The following is a 17,406-nucleotide window of genomic DNA, read 5'->3' on the forward strand; positions in this document are numbered from 1 at the left end:
ATTGGGATTTGTTGTCTCTGACATAACTCATGCAGTATATGAATGTAGATTTGTGTACAGGACACAGTCAATACAGTATTGTGATGAGGCACTAGAAGACGCACACAAACCACCACTTAGTGCACAACAACTCCAGCGTGTTACAGTAGCAGTCACTTTAAGCATCCCTCTTTGGGTTTTTATTGAGCACTTATCCTCCATTACGGTTTCAAGTGGAACTAGCCAGGCTTTTGTGGGGCCTAAGCTGAAGGGAAAACAGAATTCAGAGTGGCCTACTGCAGATTGTTTTATTTGGTCTGCTTTTATTTCAGTACTCATTGCTGTGGTGTTTCTGCTCTGCTCGCATTAAGGCAAAGCACAGTGAGCACTTCTTTCTCCACTGTTATATTAGACCTGTTGTCGATGCAGAGCCCATCGTCAGACCAATGCAACACACATATTTTCTTCATTGACAGTGGCACCAATTCTGCATGATTTTAAACCAGTCTTTGGACCTTGAAGGCCTCATAAAAAGAGTGGTGTGAAAATGATGTACTGTGTTCTTATACATATGAAGGCCACACTATAGGGAAAGTGATAGGCTTATGTTTAGTGAAAAATAGAGGTACAATTATTGTTAAAATTAAAAAGTATTTATTTAAAATAAAGCTTTTGTCACCTGCCATGATAATATAGTGATTTGTGTTGAAATATGTTTAATTACAGTCGTTTCCAAGAGAAAATGATCAATGCAATTTTTGAGTAATTATTTTCCTATTTTGTAATTCATTTGATTTATAACATTTAGAAAAATTGATTTACGCCCTTAGAAATAAACAATAACCTGCCAATAAAAGAAGCAGAGATGGTATTTCACATGGAAAACACCATATGCTATTGTTGTCAGCTACTTACTAAAGCAATCACAGGATGTGCTGATGTTTGGGTGGATCATCACATCTCCTACAATTGTGGGTAAGTGGACTAGAGTCTCTCTTCAAACCGGCCCATTGCTCGGTTTCTGATATGGCTGCTTGCAGCCTTTTCGAGAACCGCTTATCCAAACAACTTCACCATTGACACTGCGCTTCCTTAGGTACTGAGCAACATTACATTACATTACATGTCACTTGTTAGATGCTTTTATCCAAAGCGACTAACATACTCAATACTGTGGGCGATCCCCACAGGAGCAATTTGGGGTGAAGTGTCTCGCCATGCTGACGACATGCTGACTACAGTGGGGTTTGAACCTGTGTCCCCCTGATCCGAACACATACGCACAACCACTGCGCCACAACACACCTACCAAGTGTTAAATTGATTGGTTCAACGGTGGAAAAAATGTGAATATGTTCCTAAATGTAGAGCTGTACTTATCTGCATGCTTTTCCGCAACTGCTCACATATGACTAATTATTCCATCTGCATCCTGAGCACCAACTCCCTATCACAATTGTAAAAATGCACATAAATGATGACACGTGCTAACACACAACTCAGCTTCCCATTAATCGTGCCAGTGTCTGAGAAGTGCAGCCCCTTTACACTATCAGCACACAGAAGCTGCTGATAGTGTCTGAGCAGAGACTGAGTCAGTGCCTGATAAGCACTGCACTCTGTAGTGTCAGAGGCCAATATGAGCCTCCTTAGCATTGTCACCACCCGCCTGCGGCCCGCCAGAGCTGTGAGACTCAACTAACGGTACTGAATCCCCCGGTTCTAAGGATGTTGCTGAGGAGGACACCTGTGACAGCACTTCACCGTATTTCACTTTTTTGTTGCAAAATCACAATGGGAAACGGCTGCAAGGCAGACAGAAAGTAAACGCTGTAGAAACTGCTGCACAGGAGGGATTTTTAGGCAGAGCAGAACACTTTACTTTTAGAATCGGCATGATATGAACAACCTTTAAACACGACAGCAACTACAGTGTTTGCTGAGAGCAGCAGCTGATCATTACTAGGAATGAGACAGACATTGACACAGTATGTTGCAATACATACACAGAGTGTGTGTGTGCGTGTGCGTGTGCGTGTGTGTGTGTGTGTGTGTGTTTGTGTGTGTATGTGAGTCCTTGTCTGTGTGTTAGTAAGCTCTCAGGCTCTGTGCACTTAATTACAGTGACTCATTTGAGTTGCCTTGAAAAATTCAGTAGACACATTTTAAGTTTATAGCCAATTTCGGAAATGTCAGCGAAATAATCAGAATGAATCAGAGTTTCCATTACTGTTTCGATAATATATTCTAGGGCAGATTAAGCAGAAGCAGGTACTACAACATCAAGAAGCATTATAAAATGTGTGCCCCAAAACGTAAAAACTATTCTGCCATATTCAAGAAGCACCCTTATTATATGTACCATCTTCAAAAGCTAAACACCCTGACCCTTGTTATTATAAGAACCAATGGATTCTTCAATATACTGTACTGTGGAAGCAATGCCAAAATAGCTGCCTGTCCACAGTGGATTTGACACAATTGATTTTCCTCTGAACAACTCATTCACACTGAATCTCACTCAACATGATTGTGTTCAGACTGAAAAGCGCACTGCAGCCAATTGCGGTCATTCACCTATTGACGGTTGGTCGTTGGTCATTAATTCTCTTCAATTTGGCTGCAAAGCATTAGATTGAGCAAATGAGGGACCTTTAACTGAGCAGGACAGGGGCTGATGAGATACTGGCAGCATGGCCCCACAGCTGAGATCCAGAATGAAATCTCACAATGATTGGGGGCATTGCAGTGACATTTTGTACGGGCATTGATGAGCCTACTTGGTGATCCCTTGACTTTTTACCCTAGCGTCTCCATGGGGTTAACATTTGTGGTCTTGAGTAAAATCGATTCGATAAATCTTCTTGAATTCATTTCAGACATTTATACCTTCCTCGTGATTAATTGTTTGAACTTTGGTGGTACCTTAATTAAAATAGCTTTTTTAATTCCTTTATATTTGATGATTAGACTATGGTTTTCCAAATGTCATAGCAAAAAAGGAGAACATTCTAATCATTCTCCACTATAATTTGTGCTCAATTAACAAAAGTGTAACATGGTTCACTAAGACGACTGAGAATGGTGAAATTGTACCCTTCTAATAATCAAAATGTTAGCATCGTCATTGTATTAGCGTCTACAGCAGGTTCAGCCTCACAGAGCTACTAGCATGACGGTGTAGCCCCTGTTGGTACTTACCCCAGGTCAGTGAGGGGTGGCTTGTCGCGACCTCTCCGGTAGCAGAGGAAGATCTGGGGCACCATGAGGCCGCCATTGTTCAGATCAGCTGAATGGCCTGTTGGGGTCTCCTCTACGCAGGTGAACCCAGGCGGCGTCTCCTCGCCCATGGAGCGGATCACCACGGCGACATCAGTGATGGGCGCCTTAGGCTTGGCCGACTTGTGGCACACGTCATCAAAGTGGATCTCCTGGTCCAACGGCTTGGACGGGTCTGTCAGACCGGCCACCACAAAGTAGTCGGCTACACGAGGGCCTTTGTCTTCCATCATTTCCCATTACCGCCGGCTGCCTGCACGGATACAGAGGGGAAGAGAAAGAGAGGGAGAGGGGAGGGGAGAGATTGATTTTCGTTGTGGTAGCAGGTACGGACAGTTCTTGCGTCCTTGCTATGGCAATAAAAATAAAATCTGACAGTCATAAATCGTGCTAAGGGAGAGGCCAGTAGAGGACAATAAAAAAAAGAGTGTACAATGTGAAGAGGGGCTACAATAGGAAGCCATTTTCAGTCCAGGCAGATAGCTGGCAACCTTTGACCAGACTGACTTTAGTAAACCAGCTAAAGGTTCAGCGTCCTCCTGATTCAAGGACAATTGGACAAAACATGTGGCAGTTAACAGGAAAGGACATTTGTTGTTACTTGGGTTTTCTCTAATTCAAAACGTATATAGCCTGTTTGGCTACACAGACCTGAGTGTGCATTTAAAAAAAGGGATCGGTAAGGTGTTTCTTCACATTTGACATTCTGCTTCCATTATAGGTCGGTGCCACATAAAAACCTGTTGATTAGAAAACGTTGTGATATCAGGGAGCGTATTAAGCGGGGTGATGAAAGCCAAATAGTAGTTTCCTTAATCTGTCCTTGGAAGGGCATGTCCTGACTCCTGACTGCATGACAACAGCTACACTTTCTGAGAAGCACAGGCTGGACGGTACAGAGACATGGGCGGGTAAAGAAGTTAGCACGGTTTCCCATTTATGTAGGAAATCATGGGTTTTCATTGAGAAAATATGATATTCTGCCAGGACATCATCGCAAAATGTACCACAGTTATGATTGTATACTTTATAACAGAAAAACTCCTGAAAATTAACACCGACTTGAGCTACACAGCTGTGATAGTTTCATTGGAGTGCATTTCTGACAGTTAACAAGCACCTGCACCACCCTCTGACCAGCGCATGTGGATCCAGTGGAAAGGTTCATTGGTACTTTGATCCAGCGCTGCAACCGACCACGGATTGTTTGTTTGCCGTGTCATGATCACAGTGAGTGCCATTTCAAGGAAACAGATGAGTTTCCTTGAAATGATCATTGAGGTCAGAGTCGCAGACAAAACTATTGGAAATATGTGGGGTCGAAGACACAACTGAGAAGAAAATAAATGGTGTGAGGAGAGGCTATGGGATATCTATAAAGGGCAGAAAAGGCTCTGTCTGTTTAATTAAAAGGAAGGATTTGGTTGTTTTGTGAGACAATTAGATTTTAGTTTAAAAAAGATAAAAGGAATATGCATTAAATATTTATTTTAATCACTACATGGCTACCTTTAATCCAGCTATAATGTAATACCACTATAATGTAATTTACACAAATGGATTAAATGAATACCAGGCTTCTTCACCGGTAGTGTCTTCGGTCCCGTACTGATTAAAGAAATGCTACATTTTTCTTTACCAGATTACAAAATTGAAGAAGAAATCAGGCCCAAAGATCACTTACTGTGACCCACAATCATTCAATAGGGAATACTCAAAGAAGAGCAGGATGAAATGTCAAATGTTCCTCCTTTGCATTTTTTTTACCCCATTATTATTACGTTTAGAAGAAATATCGTCATGAACCCTAACCTCTAGTGTATGTGGCTTTAGAGGAATGATGTCATATTCTTCTGAAAGCAGTTGAGCTTAAAAAGGCCTACAAAAGTGGTGAGGACCAAAACAAGTCTGTGAGTTTTGTAGTTTTTTTTAAACCTAAGACACTAATGCAAACACAATAAAGAGAATATAAAGAAAAAAAACAAGGTACTATTCATTAATTCAAGAAAATTGCATTGATGCGTTGATGTTGTCTGTGTGAGTGACTCTCTCTGAGTGTGTGTGTGTGTGTGTGTGTGTGTGTGTGTGTGTGTGTGTGTGTGTGTGTGTGTGTGTGTGTGTGTGTGTGTGTGTGTGTGTGTGTGTGTGTGTGTGTGTGTGTGTGTGTGTGTGTGTGTGTGTGTGTGTGTGTGTGTGTGTGTGTGTGTGTGTGTGTGTGTGTGTCTTTGGCAGCCTCAGGGTGTTGTGGTGTAAAGTCTTAGTCAGTCTCAGTGGCCAGATTCATCACTAAACCTCTTGACACTGAAGCCTTCGGGACAAGCGTGTGTCTGTGTGTTAAATGAAACTTCAGCCCCGCCAGCACTCTCACTATTCTCCTGCAAAAACACAAGAGCATATCAGGTTCATGACAAAACAGCAAACCTGCACAGCAAATAACGCAGAAGGATGTAGGAAACTGGACGCTTTTTATGTTAAACAGAATTTTGCACAGATGGCAAATTCGTTTTTTTCAAACCAAGTTGGTGACACAATCAGTGATAATTTCTCACTTGGACAGTCGTTTAATTGCAAGCAGATTTCCATTTTATGAAAAATTAAACCGTGCAAGGTCTGTGATTCCAACCGTATGCAGTAAGAGGGTGTGGGGAGAGATTCGTAATAAGCAGGGCGTGTTAGCTAGACTAAAAGCATGGGCTCAGGGGAAAAGAGGAAAAAGCTGCTACCTCTAGTCCGAGTGATGCTAGCAAGATCAATAGCCACTGTTGGCACCTTCTTTTATTCGACTCAGTCACCATTGTCGAGACTAGTGTAAGTCAAGACAGATCAAAGTGAAAGATATGAGACCATCTTGACCTCTACAAATGAGAAAGTATCTCCGACACTACGTCTAAATCAGCTGCAGTGTTGAAAACATTTGAAGGAAAAGTGCCTTTGCGACAGATGTTGCTGCATTGACTGTCAAGCCACACACATATTTAAAATACAGCCATACTTATATGTATTTGATATAAAATCAACAAACTCCTGTCATTCGCTCTGCAGCAGATGGAGCTTAATCTAATTTGTTTCTGTATTTTTTGTTCTATTCCAATAGTTTAGGACATCTGGTGGAAAGAATGGTTTGTTTACATGAATTTAGCAAAAGCCGGGTGTTTATTGCTTTAATGAAATGATCTTCCAGGGGTCAATGAGCTAAGCTTTTTCCAAACAAAGAGTGATTTGAGTTTCTTTCTTTGGTTTTCACAGATGGTGAGAAAAAACTGTGACTGGCTCTTGTGCTCGGATTGCAAGTGCATGTCAGCTCATCAATTTGTCAGTGGGAGAAACGACAATCACAGTGAGCTCATTTTCTGAGCCAAGTGATGTCTGGTCAGCCCTGATAAGATGTGAGGTTAGAGAGCTGGATGTAGGCCTCTGGTCCTTCTCTACCTCATACCTCTCGCCCCAGGCCTAAGCCTATATCGTAAATCTGTCTTTATACTGGCAGCCCTCTTGTGGTTATCAGTCCGAGAATCATTTGTTAAACTAAATTTGACCGATTTGACCTGCACATCTGCACAGCCTCCTGAGTCAAGGACCGCATTTAACTTCCTGTCCAACACACAGAGCGGACTCATAAATGTTCCTGGGCCACTCATTACAAGCCTTTGGTGTTACACCCCAAGGACAGGATGTGGAACACGTGCTGACCGCTCTTTTAGAAATATTTATTCAAACATTGAAAGTAATACAAAATACACAGAATAAAAAAGAGGGTCCTTGGTTTTCAACTTTGGCAGGATTACAGGAAAACAAATTCCCTAATTTTCAAGAAACATGGAGGAATTTGTTTAGTTTTTCTGATAAGGATTTGATATATTATATACACTTCACTCTCAGAAACATTGGAAAATAGTGCAATTTGATGCATTATTATGGTGTTGTAAGAATGTGTTCCTACTTGCACATTTCATGAGAACGTCCCCTTCTTGCACATTGTATGACTCACCTGATCCTTTCCTTTTTGCTTTTTATTGTCAACAAAGTCTTACAACACATCTTAATTTTATTTTCCAAAATTGTTTGAACTTCCCATCTCGGGGAAGGGGACCACCGGAGCAGCATGAGAATGCTCCGATGGGTTTGCGCAGGTATGAAAGATCCCAATTCCAATTCTAGTTTCAGAATGAAAACAAGTCAATTGCTGCCCTAGTGAATATGGAAACAGCTGTACTTTAGAAAATGATCATACTGATCCAAAATACAGATTGTTTTCAATAATAATTCAAATTCTCAGCAACATTTCTGAGTTTTGGGGGGATTTCTAGAGTAGCTACATCATTAGGAAAACCACAACACAAGTTCAATCGAAAATAATATGTGTGGGGACAAACAGACACATTCCTATTGCACCTTTAAATGTGCTCAAAATCTGCTATTAAAAGCCTGCAAGTGAGCATGTGTTTGGAAAAGCAGGCTGACGGGCAGTGTGAAGAAGAGGTGAGACATTGATGAAGTTCTTTATGTGTGCAAGCACAAGGTCCTGGGGTCACATTCTTGTGTTTCACAGGGGAAATGAAAGCCATAACGTGGTCAACGTGTGTGGTTTTTTCTAAAGAGCAGGACATCCACATAAACCTACGCCAATCAAAATTGTCTTCATTCAAAAAAGAAATATGAAAACTAAAACATCATATGGAATGTATAATGAGAGGAAGGGTGGAATTACACAGGGACTCATCCAGTACATTGGATATCTAATTTCTTGCAATGACTGCAGCTTTTACGACCCAGAGGGATTTTTCATGAGACTAAACTGATATAAAACAGACGGTTTTGGAGTGTATTGTTTCATGGAACCCACAAAGTTAACTACTCAATTGGTGGAAAACTGTAACAAAACAAAAACAGACCTAATGTATTGCAGTCCCATGAATGGGAAGGACCGGAGAGCTCTGCAGTGTCGCCTGGCTGTGAGACCGACCTCAGAGGCACATGACTGAGCAGAGAATGATACTCATCCCTGCCATGCTGTCACACTGCTAAAAATACAAGGCAAAACAAAGCAGCAGTGCTTTTGGCACGGGTTACATAAGGATTACATATGCTGTGCATATTGCATATGTGGGACAATCCAGACCTCCCACTAAAATCAAACCACCTGTCTTGTCTCTGTCTGCCCTACATCTCAAGAATATAAGTTATTCACCCAAGAAGCACAGGTGACAGAATTAACTCAAAAGGCCCTGCCCCATCAGTGATGGTGAGGATTTATGGATTACACGACAACTGATCCACTCAGACACTTTGCTATATTGACATAACAACACAACTATTCTTTGTTTATTTTCCCAGACAATCTTGTATTTTGGGGGAATCAAGTGTAACAGTATGAAACACCCATGTATGTAGTCATGCAAAGGTCATCATTGGATTCCCTCCATTACGTGCATCCAAAAAGATGCAGGGCTGTGACTCACAACGTGCCTGACACATAGATAACTGCATCACAGCTTAAGTGATCTGATCCAAACATCTTAATTGTTTGGCTGCCCTACTTCTTCCCTGGCAGACTGACCTGGAAGAGAAAGCTCGACTTGATCTTGAGGTAAACGCCCAAAAATAACCGATTCCTCCCTGCATAAAAAGCTGTGAACATTTAAAGAGTATTCGCTCAGGACAACAAGCCTCTTTAACAGGTCGCTGGAGCCCTTCACAGAGACCCTAAGGCACTACACATAATATATAATAATAAAGTGTTTCTGAATCATTAATGACTTTGGTTCGTTCAGCACAATTGCCTTAAGACACAGTTTTCCCAAAGGCTTCACAGACTATTTTACTCTGTAAAGCTGAAATCCGCATTTGGCTAAGAATGCCTTAATTGATGTTGTTAGCTTGCTTTTAAAAAAGGTATTTTATGACATGTCACAGCTGTATCCCTAGATGAACTGATACTCAACAGTGATCACGCGAGTAGTGTGGGAGCCAGAGAAACAAGAGGAGATTGGTGAAAAAGCCACAGGCCCAGAAACTTTAAACTTTCAACTGTGAGGGAACTGGTGCCAGAGACAAAGCTTCCCAGCCCAAAACGCGCTGATTTCTAACCACAGCAGGAGTTCAGGGAGGAGTTCGATAAGTATCCGGACCCAGCAGTCCTTCAGCCCTCTTCCACAGGGGTTTTGTTTCAGCCAACGTGACAGGGGAACGTTTTCCAGCTGTTTCGAGTTCAGGAGGACTGGGGGCCAGTGAAACTCACCAAAGGGACTCTCGTCGGAGACCCAAGCAGCCGAGTCGTTGCTCTTGGCTCCAGCTGTATAGACATCCAGCCACAGCAGGGCAGACACGTGGAGGAGGTGAAAAGGAATGTGCTCGAGAACATAAAACACAAGCCAGTAGGAAGCCTCACTAGCCGAGCATCTGCTTCTACTTAGCCCTGAGGAGTGGGCGTTTGGCTGTTGTGCCTATTTAGCCACATCAGGTCATATAACAGTTTGGAGGAGAGAGGAACACTTTGAGAAACATGTTTGACTTTTGTGTGCAATACTGTAAATCTGTAAACCTGAGGTGTTATTTGACCCATTCAAACAAGTGTTGGAACTGCAGGAATTGTATCTATATCTTTAGCAGAAAACCACATTCATCCTGGTATCACAATTTCATTACAAAACAACTGACACTAGAAAAGCATTTATTTGCTTTAAAATGGAGCCTGTGTGTGTGTGTGTGTGTGTGTGTGTGTGTGTGTGTGTGTGTGTGTGTGTGTGTGTGTGTGTGTGTGTGTGTGTGTGTGTGTGTGTGTGTGTGTGTGTGTGTGTCAGAGACAGTGAGATAGTCGGGAGGCACTAACCCTTGTCAAAAGACAGTTTATTTTTAATTAGGTATGTGATCATTTGTTGCTGTCAGGTTGTTTTTTCGTGTTTGCACTCTTAAGCAGGATTGCTTTTTCAAAGACTGAAACAATTTTTCCCTCAGGGACAAATAAAGTACATTTTGTCCAACAACGATCAAAAATGTCGGCAGCGTTCTATCTTCTAAAAAGGTAAACGTGTTACCAACAAATGATGCATTTCCGCTGTGTCAGTCACAAATATAATCCTTAGTTGGGACCAAGATTGTGTCAAAAATAAAATGGGGGGATAAGTGTAGAATCAGCTTCCAGCTAAAACCCAGTTGGTGGTAGGTAGAAGAGTCGAGGTGGTTGCTGGATTTTGGAGTGCTTGGATCATTATGACCAGTGTGTGAAAAATAACCAAAAACATGTTTAGTGCTTATCTTAACATTAGAACTGGACCCTTGACTATTAGATATTTCATTTAATTCGGGCGGCCCAACAGAAAAGGATGTTCGACCTCAGTGCAACAAGGTGCTCAAACCAAATAATTGTACTCAGACTCCAGAATTATCTTCATTTAGGGCAAACTATCCAACATTTAAAATTGAAAATGTGGCGTGTGGCGCACAGTTTTTTGCTTTTTAGCTCTGTGCAAAATGTCACAATACATCAGTAAGTTCACCAAGTTCACTGCCATGGACCCAGATGGCCAGAATTTATTATGAATACAAGAATATGTGTTATGCAAATACCATCTGGACAGAGTCAGTTTTCTGGGACACATAATTGAAAGGACTTATAGAACAATGTATAATCAGCTCAATAGCCTTTCATTAATAACAGAAAAGTATAGCTGAGAGCGGCTTCTGTGACAAAGGGGTACATTATCCTGATAAATGCAATCCAGGCGTCAGGGTTACCTCAGACAAAGGTTTTATGAATCATCAGACTTTCTCTTTCTGCAGGACAACAATCGTTTCAATGGTCTTTTGGAGAGCGTTCACAGCAATTAAATACACTAAGGCAACTTTTTGTAAAGGTTGTGCTGAAAATGATGGGAGAGCTGATGCTGTGAAAAAAAAGCAACATCTCCCTGGGTGTTGTTGACTAATGACTATAGATGCATTGAATTCGATTGTACTCTCTCATTTTGACCCTGAAGTCTGGCAAAAGCCCCTTTAAAAAAAGAAACAGATGGGACATTCTGCCTGTTCTTTAAAATAAATCCTCCATAGTGGCTCAGCTTTATTGAGATGAAGGTACAAAGAATGCCCACAAAGTATTTGTGAGATAACATGACAATGCTGCTTTACTTAATAACGTTAGGAAAGGTTTTGCTGGCCCTTTTTTAATCTTGATCAGGGTCAGACACAGAGTTTGTATCTATTAATGTTCACTACTTGCCTTGACATGAGCAATGTGACTACTTTCACAGATCAAAAGTCGAAACATGTGAAATGATGTAGAGTAGAGGATCTATTGGAGGAATATGGAGATAACAATGTCAGGGTTAGTCATGTGTGCCCTGTTGGGACTTACATATACCTAATATGAATAATGCTAATGGTACCGTGAGGTGTAAAGAGATTGGTTGGCATATCAAGTGCCTCGATTACATTTTTAGAGGGTCTCGACCTGAATTTCAAAAGATGTTTTAAAAGTCCCCTCAGGTTCTGGGCAATCTTCCTCTCTTGGTATGAGTGGAGGACCGTTATGTGTTTGTTATGGAAAATTAAGCACAAACCGTGATGGATGGCAGCGCAGCAGCATGAGAGGCAGCAGTGACAGACTTCTACTGACTGATCCTATTAATATCACTCACTTATTACATCAAGGGAAAAGAAAAGTAAAAACTATAAGCTATGAATGAATAAGCTGGGGCACTCGTATATCTCCATGGATTTTTAAGCTGATAACAATGTTTTAAGTTTAATAATCGCTTTACTATATATATCGACAGATTTTTTACACACATCTGTATTGGTTCATCCGTCCAGATCCAGACAGTAGTCAACCTCCTGGGATTTTCAATGCCCCGGATCTATTTTTTTCCATCTCCATTTGCATTCATTGAAATCAGACTGGGCAATTCTTACTGCATTCAAGTGTGGTTGTGGTCCATTATTTTAGTGATCTGATGCAGTGGTTCTCAAATGGGGGTACGCGGACCCCTAGGGGTACATTGGAGTACTGCAGGGGGTACGTGAGATTTATTTTATGTTAATAATAAAAAAGAAAAAGAAAAAGATAAATATACCAATTTTAGGAAAAGTAACGAAGTTTGAGAAGTGTGGGTTTTATATTAATAGACTAGAGTTACACATATTTCAAAACGCGATGTGTAATAACTGCAGTTAGCCTCCCTGTCAGAATGACAAAGATCCTCAGTGAAGCACAAGACCATGTTTCTCACTAAATTGTAAGTACAACTTATTAAAAAGATCAGTTCAATGCAACTAATGTCGTCTGAGTGTTATTGCATGATGTTAAAATGAGTTTGCCATGAATTTAGTGATGGATTAAAAACATTTGAAATGTAGCATTTAAGTGTTTCTCAGTTACAAGGTTGTTGTTTTAATAAATCAGACACTGATGGTGCAGCGCTGCACTGTACCTCTTTATATAGGCATTTTGTCTCTAACAAATCGTTTTTGCGCTGATCAGGGGGTACTTGGCTGAATTCTTTTTTCAAAGGGGGTACGTTATTGAAAAAAGTTTGAGAATCACTGATCTGATGTACCGGAGAATTGTTTTTTTTCCTGGTATAGGATGTTCTACCTGCTGCTCCTTTAATATCAGAGCCATTTATTGAGCCTCCTTCAGCTAATCTTTCATTATACCTGATTTTTTCAGTGACTCTTGCAACCACCATGTAAGAATAGAAAGTAATTTTGAAAAAACCGGCTGCCGGGTGAAAATGCATTTCAAGGTCGTATTTCAGTATAGAGATATCACGGGAAATACTGGGATCACAATCCCCAGGCTCAAACTCAATACAAGAGGTTCCCATCCTGACTGTGTACAGTATTGGCAAGGGAAGCGCTAACACAGAGCCCTGTGGGAACTAAGGCCATGTGAAACCTGATCTGTCCAACCTGCCTCTGCTCCTGATCTTTTAACTCCCTAGTTGTCAGAAAACTGTTTTTAAGACTGGCGTTTTGCCTTTAAGCGAGAAGGAAGGTGTTTTGGATGAACACACACGTTTGCTTTCCATTATGATTTATTTTGTATTTGCAAACTTGAGAGTCTGGCAGTTTGGGTTAAGTGGTGTCTTTAGTCTGTGAAGATAGGAGCCTTTTCTTTCTGAATGAGGAGAAGAAATGGAAGAGGAGGGGAATCAGGTTTTACTCCTGTGAACCCAACACACACAGCTTGTTCTTTTTTTGCCAATGTCCTTGCTCAAGGAGGACCTCTTATGCTTTTTGGGGGTTTTCCTTTCCTTCAGTATGTTCTATAGGTTTTTAGGCATGTAAAAGACTGCAAAGGCTAAAATCCCAAAGTTCTCCCACTAACCCCTGAACATTAGCATAGTATACCCTCTTTAAATGCTTCATACTTTCTTATTCTGAAAGAGTCGTGACAGTGGAGTTATACGTCCAATTTCCCTAGTATCAACCCCTTCAGTCGTAGCATCTGCCTTCCTCTAAAATGTGTCACTTAAACCTAACTGTTCCACATAACTTTATTTACTCGATTCACACACACACACTGCAGACTGCTAGAGAAAAAGCCCCAACAGCCTGAGCGAGATGTGTTCTGTGTTCTGACAGATGACTTTGCCAGGAGCTATGAATTTCACTTTAGTGATGAGATCAACTCCCAAATTCATCTTGCCTAAAACAGATGCCACCCACCAGCTGAGGATACATCCTACCTTTCTCCCTGCAGACAATGCTGTGCAGCTAATTAGTGTTTATGGATGGTATTACCCGGGAACATGGAATCTCAGTTGCTCTGCAAGCAAATCCGAATCAGCCTTTCTTTCCAAGTACAAGCTCTCCTTTTGGCTAAAAACGGTGACAACGCTGTTTGGTGACCTTCACACAATGTTCTGCTTTTATCAAGGACTTTTCACATTACTAAAACATTAGTCATGCTTCCAACAAGTCTTGATACTCAAATATCATGTCTACCCCTTTCTATATTTTATCCATTGTTTCAACTAAACTTTCTTCAGATTGAGTCCATTCAAAACCAAAAAAACATGACACATTTCTTGATTTTGTGTATTTTTTTCCTACCTTTTTATTTGAATATATACGTTTTGTTGTATTCTAGCAATCTTCTCTGTAAACCTGTTACATGATTTGAGTGGTGGGTTTGATAATCTCAGTATAAATATTTCAGTGTTGACAAATCCTTGCAGAACAAACTGTTTATATGTTTATTCATTATTAATCTCCTCAAAGGAAAAATACAACGTAAAACACATCTACTAGTGATGTGCCCTTTGGAGTGGACTATATTGGCCACATTTAAACACTGTTGAGAAAATGTTTCAGTGAAATGCATGCATGATATGCATTCCTCAAAAAAAAGAGCAAGAATTTCTTCCAGGCCTGCTATGTAGCATCTGCCAACAATCATGAAGAAAGCATCAGAGAGCGAGAGAACAATATTAACAGTGAGAGGGGCAGGAAATGGACCGGAGTGACAAAAGCTGGACTGTCACTCATTTTGGCAGCAACATTTCTTGCTGTTGCTCTTCCGTGCAGTCACTAAATCTTTTACTATCTGCAGTCGTGAGAATACATTTAAAATTCAACTGCGGCTGGTTATTTGTATTCAACAAAACGTGAACGCAATTGATGAAAGTTTGATATTTAAAAAAGTACATTGGTCTGTATCATCAGCTTAGCTTGCTAAGGTGATGATGCCAACATGTTACTAAAATAAATGGAAAACCAAGTCAAGTCGAGTAGAGCCATGCCTAACCATGCAGTACAATCACAGATGATATGTGTTCCACTCAATTGAATCAGACCCAATGTGCCTCTTTGTTGGTGTGAATGAATATGCAAGAGGGAAATAACACTTACCCTGTGTGCCTTTAGGTTTTAGCACCATCACTGCGGAGGAGGGGACATTTGGTGTTTGTTACAGGACGAGAGCAGGCACTAACCCTGAGGCTGGGGTCAGGATAAGAGGAACCAAGTTACTGAGCGCACCTGAACTCATCAATCAGCACAGCAGACGCCGTCTAACTGTCTGCTGCTCTCATCTTTTTACTCACAGCCGTAAATCCTCTTCTGGGATGGACCTGCACGAGACTCCCCACAGCCCAGTCAAACAACCTACGCAATCCATGCCAATTGGCTCTCGTCATGCAATACTTAATTTCAAGTATGATGACTCTTTTTCCTCCCTGGCATTCCAATAAGGCGCCTCATTTGCCCTCCGTGTAGAAAAAAAACCAGACAGAACACAAACATCCTGTCCATCATGTGCACACCAACAAGATCTCTCCATAAGAAATTTGTGAAATGTGAAGACACTCTTGAAAGTAAAAAGCCCACAAAAAAAGGGCTGAGGGTTTTACAGGATTACAGTGTAGGTTACCTTTCTGGTATGTGACGCTGAGGTTTGCAAATGACAGGCTTGAGAGTATTTCTGTCAAATTTTGGATTTGAACAGACTTGACTGTCCAGTGCGACACCACTAAACGATGCAAGGGGAATTTTTCCAGAATGTGAATCCTGACCAAATTCTTCCGTCTAATCAGAAAACAGTGAACTAACCCCAAGCAGATTTCCCTTTCTGCGGCTTAGTTTGCTCAGATTTCTCGGACAGTCATATTAGCACTGATGCACCAAAACACAAGTGAACACATTCCCCAAACTTACACATATTTGAAAAGCTGAATAGGCACACACCCACCACTCTTTAGCCTCGTGATGATTTATCTGCCTTTTGCTTTATAAATGATGAAACAAGTAATGATTGACAAAAATACCTTCTGAGACAACTGACAGCTTTAGTACGACCTTCTTCGTTTATATTTACAATCAATCCATCATTTTGTTCACATCCTAATTCTCTACACTATATGTTATTATGTTGGTTATTATGATGTATTGCATGTCTGTTCGGGGAGAGGGATCCCTCCTCTGTTGCTCTTTCAGAGGTTGCTTCCATTTTTTCCAGTTAACAAGGTTATAAGAGGGAAGATCTTCCTCATCTGAATCTAAGGTTTAAGGACATAGAGTGTCCTATCATGTACAGCTCCTTGAGGCAAATCTGATTTATGTTATCAGAATACTTAAAACTGACTTTATATCCTTCACAAATCATGACATAAAATATTCTTGTACATTGTGTGCCAATGGGTAAAGCCAGAGCGATGCATTTTCCCAGACAGAATTGCAAAATGCACGACCCAAAATATCCTCAGCCAAGCAGGGTGTACACGCAGAGGGTAGCTAGTGTTTTGGGTTATATTTAGTACTTAATGACCCCACACGCTACCGGGTAAAACATACATAAATCACAAGACGAACGCACGTTTAATTTGGTGTGACGACCATAGGTGACGACACGCAGCACAGGTGAATATGGAGCAATTGGATTTGATTTGCAAACAACCTGTAGCATATACACTACTTCGTGAATGAATCACCGGGGTAACAAGCATGGGGTCAAACGCAATGAGTGCAGAATTGTAAAAAAGTGACAGAAAAAACATGAAACCAATGTAAACAAATACGCAACATAAACTGGCACAGCTAGCATGAGGGATTTCTAGCTAGTAATAACTAGCAGCTGTTGGTAAATCCCTCCCCGGCCACACACTAACGGTTCATCATCTCTACGTTACTTACCCCGCTTCTTATGGACGGCAATGTAGTCCTCTCACACACCCCGGTGTCGTCTACCGGTGCTGTTTCATCACTGCACCGTCAGTACTCAAAAAAGATGACGTGACCTGTACGGGTTATGTTTATAGTCAATGTTTCTGTCTCAGAGATTAACCGTTAGCTGTCCGACCGCGCGAGGCTTCTGGTCTGTCAGTCATTCAGTGCGCGAGCCGGCTGTCCGCTCCGCCGCCATCTTGGTTTGTGATGGGAATCCACCTCACGCACACACACACATACACGTACGTACACGTACACACACACACACACACACACACACACACACACACACACTCTCTCTCTCTCTCTCTCTCTCTCTGTCTATCGATCAGTATATCCCTGTCTTCTCTCGTTCTCAAACACACATACATTCTAATTCTTCTCAAGCCCCCTCACTCTAAATAGAACCAATATTCTAACTGTATATTAATGAATGTGATTTGATTATAATCAAATTAAAGTATGATATCATTCATTTCTTCG

At 41.2% G+C, this 17,406-nt stretch overlaps 1 protein-coding gene across 4 annotated transcripts in view; it reads right to left on the reverse strand.

Annotated features, from left to right (window-relative positions):
- Positions 1 to 17,184, reverse strand: part of LOC307029854 (C-myc promoter-binding protein-like) — a 69,113-nt gene extending 51,929 nt beyond the window's left edge. Inside the window, exons 1-2 of one of the 4 annotated variants that reach the window (XM_079665940.1) lie at positions 16,891 to 17,183; positions 3,181 to 3,511 (exon numbers count right to left, since the gene is read on the reverse strand). In XM_079665940.1, the coding sequence (XP_079522066.1) occupies positions 3,181 to 3,491 (311 nt within the window). In that variant the 5' untranslated portion in view covers positions 3,492 to 3,511; positions 16,891 to 17,183. Of the gene's footprint in view, positions 1 to 3,180; positions 3,512 to 16,890 lie in introns of all 4 variants that reach the window. The other 3 variants (XM_079665942.1, XM_079665941.1, XM_079665943.1) reach the window with 3 other exon arrangements.
- Between the last annotated feature and the right edge of the window lie 222 nt (positions 17,185 to 17,406).

This window comes from Notothenia rossii (genome assembly GCF_949606895.1).
Source record: "Notothenia rossii genome assembly, chromosome: 2".
NCBI lineage: Eukaryota > Metazoa > Chordata > Actinopteri > Perciformes > Nototheniidae > Notothenia > Notothenia rossii.